Source organism: Phytophthora infestans, genomic scaffold (assembly GCF_000142945.1).
Source record: "Phytophthora infestans T30-4 supercont1.8 genomic scaffold, whole genome shotgun sequence".
NCBI classification, from domain to species: domain Eukaryota; phylum Oomycota; class Peronosporomycetes; order Peronosporales; family Peronosporaceae; genus Phytophthora; species Phytophthora infestans.
Genome location: NW_003303751.1, coordinates 1,246,108 through 1,254,358, shown reverse-complemented (window position 1 = coordinate 1,254,358; position 8,251 = coordinate 1,246,108). Strand labels below are relative to the sequence as shown.

Sequence of the window (8,251 nt, the reverse complement as noted above, 5' to 3'; positions counted from 1 at the left end):
TGTTTTGGGTTAAGGGGAGATAGATGTAGCCGAGATGGATGCAAAGCTCACAGAAAGGTGTGTACCTGTCGCCAAAATCGAATGATGCTCACTATAATCTGAAATAGTACCCGGCCATACTCGCTTGTCCTTGGCGATACCCTTGAGGGTAACCTTCTGCCAGAGCCCCAGTCTGGTATACACTTTCTGTTACTAGTGTGGTAAAATTTCATATCTTCTCAGAAACATTCACATACGCGTACGGACACAACTCTGCACATTTGACAAAGTGCATACTTTTTTGGTCATCTTCCCCCTTAAATATGATCTCTGTCAGCTAAGAAATAAATAAAACGTGATAGCCTTCTACATATAATACAACAAAAAACTTGCGCTATATCTCATTCTTCCAATATTGCTACCTGTAATATCAAATTGTATCTAATATTGTAGGTAATTATGATGCTTCTAATTAAGTAGGAGTACTTTACGGCAAGGTAGACTCACAGTCGACCCGAAAACGGAGTTACTAAAAATTCAAGCGACTTATTGCCCTTCGGTAGAGTTAAGTTTGAAGTTCAACTGAAGCTAGACTGAAACTTGCCGCCTTGTGTTTTTATGAAGCTCTAGTCGTCTTTGACCGATTTGCCGATCGGTTGAAGCGCTTTCTGATCGATCTCATTCCTCAACTTGCTTCCTCCGAAGCAGAACTCCGCTTCTTCTCACCAATTTGTCTCCGGGAACGCTTCGTGCTATGAAGGACGTTGAAGCCGGAACACCGGGCTACGAGCTTCATGCATCCCCCAAGCCTGGGTCGATGGCCGGTGACGAGCCACCGCCATCGCATCCGCCGATCTGGCTGCTTCTTGCTGTTTCGATGCCGCGTATGGCAATCAACATGGCCTGGTCGGCTCAGTGGGCAGCTCTAGGTCCCTATCTGTCGACAATGCTGTCCAATTCCGCTGTGCAAGCCACACAGTTCATTGGCCCAATTGTCGGAGTCATTGTCGGCCCCAGTATCGGCGTCTTCAGTGACCGCACCACCTCACGGTTCGGACGTCGTCGTCCGTACCTGGTTATCGCTGGTATTCTAAGTATCATCTGCTGGATTGCCATGGGCTACACGCGCGAAATTGGCGACGCTCTTGGAGACCACGGCAATGGCGGCGATGACGACATGGACCGTACGTGGACGTCCGTCTTCACCATTTTCTTCTATGCCTGGATGGACATCACCGTCAACATTGTGCAGACCCCGGCCATGCTCCTAGTTGCCGACTTCGCCGGTGACCGCCAGACGACCGGAGCTGCTCTCGGCCAGGCCTGGTCGACCCTGGGATCGATCGTTGTGGCCGTCTACATCCGCTCTTTCGGTGCTGCCTACCTGTCCATGCACTGGTTTATGGGCACGCTTTCCGTCATTATGTTCGTCTGCGTGGCAGTCGCGACGATTTTCGCGCACGAAATCCCGCTCGACCCCAGCAAGGTGGAGCAGGTTTCAGCGTGGACTCAGGTCAAGGACGCCTTCTACTCTGTGTGGCTTGGCATTAAGACTCTACCCAAGGATCTGATTGCGTACGCTATTGGTTTCTTCTTCGTGCAGTACGGCTACACGGCCTACAACGGCAACAAGGGGCAGTTCTTCGGCCTTGAAGTGTACGGCGGAACAGCGACAAACGCCGACAGCTGCGACCCCTGCTCGGCTGAACAGGACGCGTACAATGACGGTGTCAGTCTTGCTGGTGGTGACGCCGATCTGGCCTACAACATTGTCGGCTACGTCTTCTCGTGGACTCTGCCCTTCCTGGTAAGCAAGTTCGGCCTTAAGTGGGTGCTCACCCTGTCCACCGTGCCGCAGATGTTCCTGCTAGCCATGGCATGGGTCAGCAACAAGGGATTCGACGTCTTCGTCGTCGCTATCTGCGGTATGACTTCTGCGGTGTGGTTCTCCTTCATCGTGCCAATCATTATCCACGTGATGGGCGACGATGTGGAGATCGGCATGTACGTGGGGGCTTTGAATTCGGCCAACTGCTTTGGCCAGCTACTCAACTTTGCCATCGGCACGGCCATTGTGGATACTTCACTCGGCTACAAGCTGCCGGTGTTCATCGGTGGCATTATGACCACGTTGGGCTTCCTGACGACCGCCATCTTCATGAAGATCAAGATGTTCACTTTGTAGGGAGTCGACGTACAGATGCAGTCTTTTGTATGCGTCGTTTTTTTCTTTGCATTTATCTTTGAAGTACATGTACCGGTAAGCGATAAGCGAAGTTGGTTTTTCATTTGATCACGTCTTCAGTATGTGATGATAATCCTACCACCGGAAATGGGAGTCTCACTTGAGTCTACAAAAAAAGGAAGCTTTAAAATGGGTACTTTTACAGGCTGTTGTATTGTTCATGTATAACAGCAGTTCGTGATTTTACCCATTTTGTGTCGTCTACAGTGCCACTGTTTGGAGTTACCACGGGAACAACTCAGATCTCCTCCCACTTGATTTATTTGGCTGAGCTCAACGCCGCAACATTATTTCATCTAAATCAGATTTCAACGCATCAGATAACGGCCCTTGTTTAGAGCTTTAAAGGCTGGGGCTCAACCATTCTTTTACAGAGTCTTGCGAGCTACATGTCTTTCCTTCTGGATCACAGAGAGTATCTGCAACAGGTCTCACGAACTGGAGGAGTCTTTTTTGGAGGGATTATACATGTAGCACATTAGTGGTTGAAGGCAGAACAGTGACTCTGCCTTACGGCGGCTCACACGTGATGGTATATGCACAAATACGGTTCCATGTCATCGTTTTAGAAGTATAAGTTTTCCATTTAGACATGCACATGTATAAATATCGAATGGACCGTCAGGTATGATTCACAGTAGTGCTTTCCAAAGAAAACCCAAAAGAATTGTGTACCATTAATTCGCATATTCTTCAACGAAACCACATCGTCAATAGCTGCTCTTTTTTTAAAAGAATTAAGTCACTCCCTGCATGATTTTGAAGCAATGATGCTTTTTAAATGACGAGAGTAGTGAATGTCGCCATTTCCCCGAGCTGATTAAAGTGGCAGCAATTTCCAGAGCTGGTTCACGAGATTTAACTCAATTGTGTAGTATTAGTACGGCCCATGGTAACTTACCCGTCATTTCATATTGTCAATTCCGTCCAAAATTGCTGATGCGGCGGTCTTACGTTATCCTATTGGCTATAATACGACCAAAAAATATGCATGCCCCGCACGGCCTGTGGTGACCGAAGAAACAATAGTTTTATATTTTAAGACAGGTTTCACGCGAGTGCTCAGACGATCGCGGAAATTTCGAATAGAACGCACAATACTTGTTTTCCAGAATGCAATTTTCATCGATCACTTGGATTACTGTTCACTACGCGTGCAGATCGAGTTCTATAGAGTTTGTCAATCATATCCTATCGCCGGGTGATACGAGCCTGTCAGTCAGTACCTTATCGAGCGCTTTTTCCGACATGGTTGCACTAAGCTCGTGAAGTGTTATTCCAGTTGCACCCACGTTTCCTTACCTATGCATGTATCTACCCCACATCAGCGTAAAACGACCGCTAGAAGCGTAAGTTTACGTCAGCTGGGTCAATACTCAACACGACGAATGCACGGACCATCTTTAAGTGTGACGGAGTCACGCAGCACCTTGCACAGTGGAAGTGCTAAAGGGTATTTACTACCCGAGAATGTTAGGCCAAACCGTCCCACTGATGGGACGGTTTGCTACTTGATAGAGTAGATGTAAGACTGTTGTATTATTAATATGCTTAACTTGGTTGTTTTACAAACTAGAGATCACCTATAGTGGAGCTATATTGTGACGGGGTCACACAACATGTGAGATACCACGCTGGGTATGCTGCACTACCACAGAGGAGACCAGCGCTGGAGCGCCGCTGGCGCCGCCGAAGCCCAGCCTGGAAGCACTGGAGAAGCCACTTGAAGCTAGTGCGCCGCACCGCTCAACGTGCCGGAACGGGACGCTGCGCTGTCCCAGCTTGCTGCGATCATGCAGGCGCTGCCTGCTGCTGAAGCCGTCCCGCGGACGGAACCCCTGCCGTTGCTGCCGTTGCACAGGCGCTGCCCGTTGCAGAGTTTGTCCTGCGGACAAGACTCCCGAGTGCTGCTGCGCACACTCAACGACCAGCACAAGATCAGCTAAAGAGGACTCTAACAGTAATATAAACATACGGGTTGCGAGGGTACGGCGAAGGTGGAGTGCGCTGCGCGCACTCGGGGCTCCTAGAGTCTCACTTCCGAATCCACCACTGCGCTGCCAAGCCCCTCAAGTCCCTGTAAGGCTTCTGCCTTGCTAGTCCGGTGTCCGTAGGCGTTCTTCCTTTTCTCAATGCAGAACGACGGACAGGACGAGTCGTCAGAGCCTGCCGGCTCCCCGAACCGTACCACGTCTCAGGTTATGAGCCCAAACCCTACGGTAACATCGACCAATCAGCACCAAGATTTGGGGGTAAGCACACCATCGGTTGGCTGTGTGTCAGAAGCCTGTCACAATCTCAAGTTGGAGAACTGACGCCATTAGCAACCCCGTTAGCTGTCCAACGCTCCGTCAGCGACGGAGCCTCACAAGACTTTCGGCTTCCTGGAGCGCAGCCAAGCTCACAGACAAGCTACGGAGATCGGCCGCGCTCGATCACTCGGCCTCAGTCGCGCCCTCTGAACTACGGACAGCCTGCAAACATCTACCAAGCACACGTACCTGCTGGTGAGGTGAATCCCGCCTGCGTGCAAGAACAAGAAGAAGACATGCCTAAGATCGAAGCAATCACTAAGTTCGACGTAGAGAAGAAGCTTTCCCAGCCGTCCGAATATCCGACGTGGCGCATGCGTGTCATGGCCGGACTTGGTATGTCTCGCTTGGAGCAGCTGGTGCAGGGCAATGAGCCGCTGCGCGACAACATGACACCTGCCCAGAAGAATTGTTGGGACGTTCGACGTCGCAAAGCCCAAGGACTGCTGGTGTCGTGCATTTCCGACGAGGCTCTACTACGCTACGAGGACATCGTGTTCAGGGCGGATCCTATACAGGTTTGGGACCATATATTTCAGGATTTCGGTCGTGGACCTGGTGTTAACACTGACATGGTGATGGCGGACCTTTACGCTAGGAAGCTCCAGTCAGATGAAACTGTGGAAGAATACATTAAGGACTTGCTCCGGATGCAGCGCATCCTTGCTAAAAACAATGATCCTATGCATGTCAGTCGTGTGGCAAGGTTGATGCTCACCAACGCCATGAATGGCTACCCTAAGATCACCGACGACGTAACCCGCCGTGGTATTCAACCGAATGAATTCACTATCGATGCGTCACGTGCAGAATTGGTAAACGCCGAGATAACCGCCCGTGCCCGCGAGCAACATGGCGCAGCTGCCAGCGGCGGTGCTTCTAGCGGTGGAAGAGGGCTATCCAGCGGACGGCCTCAACTACAAACCAACTTCACTCAGCGGAGTGGAAACGGGAAACAGCCACGCCAGCGAAATGGCAGATACGGTGGTAATCGCAGTCGCTCCGTCTCAAGTAACTCGTCTACAGGCTCGAGGACTACCCATTATGGCTAGGAAGAAGAAAAACTCGACGTGCAAAGTGTGTGGACAGAAGGGACATTGGAAGGGCGACAGAGAATGCAAAGGAGCGAGCCAGCAAGCTGCTGCAAGCCAGGAAAGAAACCAGCGAGTACAAGCTTTCTCTGGTGGTGTATTCACGAATATTATGGGTGGTGCTGCGCACCAACAACCTCGATCCGCTGCTGCTGGTTATACGTTCGATGAAGTTCGTCATGTTCTTGGTGAACAAGCGGCAAGACAGCTACGTGATGAGCTGGAAACGAAGCCTCCTGTGCCTGCGGTGGGTGCAGAACAGTTCTCGCCTACCTCTACACCTCCACAATCTTCTGCTGAAGCTCGAGGGGGATTGGTTAGCATGGTTATGGGCAGTCATGAAGACAACTGTTTTCCGGATTTGGCACCGGATGAAATGGAATGGCTACTTGACAGCGGATCGCAAGTAAATCTTTGTGGAGATCTGTCGTGCTTTTCTTACGTTGAACGTGGAGTCTCTGGAGAACTAAAGATGGCCCTTGGCCAAACAGAGACTTTGAATGCGAGCGGGAGTGTCGTGATGCGCGTCAAGAACCAGCTCTCAGGCCAGTGGGAGCCTCGGCGCCTTGATGACGTGCACTACTCACCGAATGCTCACGTTAACCTCATAAGTCTTGGTTACATGCAAGCCTGCGGCTTTGTCGTGCATATCAGTGAGGATCAGCGAACTGCATGGCTAACCTAGAACGAGATCAAGCTGCGATTTGATCAACATGATAAGCTCTATCGTCTACGAACGAAGCGCTCACACAGACTTGTTGCTGCGGTCGAAGCTCGTACCAACATGATGGGATTATTGCACAACCGCTTAGGCCATGTGAACATGAAGACAATTCGAGAGTTGGCATCCAGCAAGGCCGACCTCGGCGTTAAGATCAATGAGAACTCGCTTTCTGCCTACGACTATGTACCCTGCATTACTGCTAAGCTTAAGCACATGTCCTACAAACGTAATCCAGAACGTCGTAAACACCCGCTGGAGAAGCTCTCTGTGGATCTTTGTTCCGTCGGCGACGAGACGATCACAGGTGAAACGATGTTCTTATTGGTAGTGGACGAAGCTACGCGGTACAAATGGTGCTATCTACTTGCAAACAAGAACGATGCAGAGGACAAGATCAAGACTTTGATTCTAAGACTTAACAATAAGTTCAAGAGACAGTCGCGCACGGTGGTCACGCTGCATTCAGACCAAGGAGGCGAATTTATGAGCAGCAGACTGAAAGACTTCTTCGAAGAGCTTGGCATCCAGAGTGAGAACACCAACTCTTATTCTCCTGAGGAGAATGCCATCGTCGAGCGAGCGAACGGACTCGTACTACCGCGACTACGTGCTGTGCTACATGCTGCAAGTCAGACCGATTTGTTGTGGGAAGAAGCTCTCCTTCATGTCGTGGACACGGTGAACCTGCTACCTACAGCTGCGCTGGATGGTAAGTCACATTTTGAAGCTATATACGACAAGAAACCTACGCTACGGTACCTGCGAACCTGGGGTTGCTTGGTGCACTCGCACATTCCGAAGGAAAGGACGTCTACCCGAGACAAACTCGACCCGCGTGCTGAGTTGGCTCTTTTCCTCGGCTACTCTACAAACACGAAAGGCTACAAGCTGCTGAATTTGAAGACCGGCTGCATCATTCAAAAGCGAAGTGGAAACGTGTTGTGTCATGAGAGATTTACTGCTGCTCAAGCCTACGTGAAGCAGCTACTGTTGAGCACCTACAAGGATGGTAACGCCGACTTACCTGATGAGATTCCAGTGGTGCCGATCGTGAACTCGCTTGAAGACCGTCTCTTTCCCGATGCCGGAGATCCGCTGCGATCGTCCTTATTGCCGAATGCTGGAAGACTTGATAAACAGACCAAGTTAGTAGCCAGTCCAGAGCAAGTGGGAGAGCAAGACGTACCCGCTCAGCTGTCAATAGCGCCGTCCAACGCTTCTAAAGCAAGCTGCTTGAAGTGATCTGCTGCGCAGACAAAGACCAGAACGGCAAGCCGATTAGTGAAACGGAAAGCAAACGACAACGAAGCATACACACCTTCAAAGAAGCTACCTGCAGCTGCTATTGCAGAGCCAAGAGCAAATACTATTCGTCGCGCGAAGAAGCTGCCTGCTCACCTGAAGGAGTACATCGTTGGGTCAGTCGTCAATTCGAAGCAAGATGTTCCAATCCCTACCACTTACAAACAAGCCAAAAAGAGCGACTTCTGGCCGGAGTGGGAAGTAGCCATGAATGACGAGCTGACGTCGCAGCGCCAGCATGGGACCTGGAAGCTTGTATCGAGAACCATAGCCAAGTCGCAAACTGTGATCACAAACAAATGGGTGTACACGGTTAAACGAGATGCCCAAGGACGAATCAAGAGATTCAAGGCGCGTCTTGTCATTCACGGCTTTAAACAAAGCTTTGGTGTTGACTAGCTGGAAACCTATGCCCCAGTGATCCGATTCGAGACCATCAGAGCTGCTATTCTCTACGCTAGGAAACGTGGCTGGGATGTCTACCCATACGACGTGAAAACTGCTTTTCTTTACGATCGATCGGAGGAAAGAATCTACATGGAGATACCTGCTGGATCTACTGAAGGATTACCTGGAGGTGAAATGATTTGCCAACTGA

The 8,251-nt window shown here is 50.4% G+C and overlaps 1 protein-coding gene across 1 annotated transcript; it reads left to right on the top strand.

Moving 5' to 3' along the window:
* Positions 1 to 733: 733 nt before the first annotated feature.
* PITG_06336 (Glycoside-Pentoside-Hexuronide (GPH):Cation Symporter Family) lies at positions 734 to 2,164 on the top strand (the record flags this gene model as incomplete). Its single annotated transcript, XM_002998429.1, has 1 exon — positions 734 to 2,164. The coding sequence occupies one exon, from the start codon at positions 734 to 736 to the stop codon at positions 2,162 to 2,164; it is 1,431 nt and encodes a 476-aa protein (XP_002998475.1).
* Between the last annotated feature and the right edge of the window lie 6,087 nt (positions 2,165 to 8,251).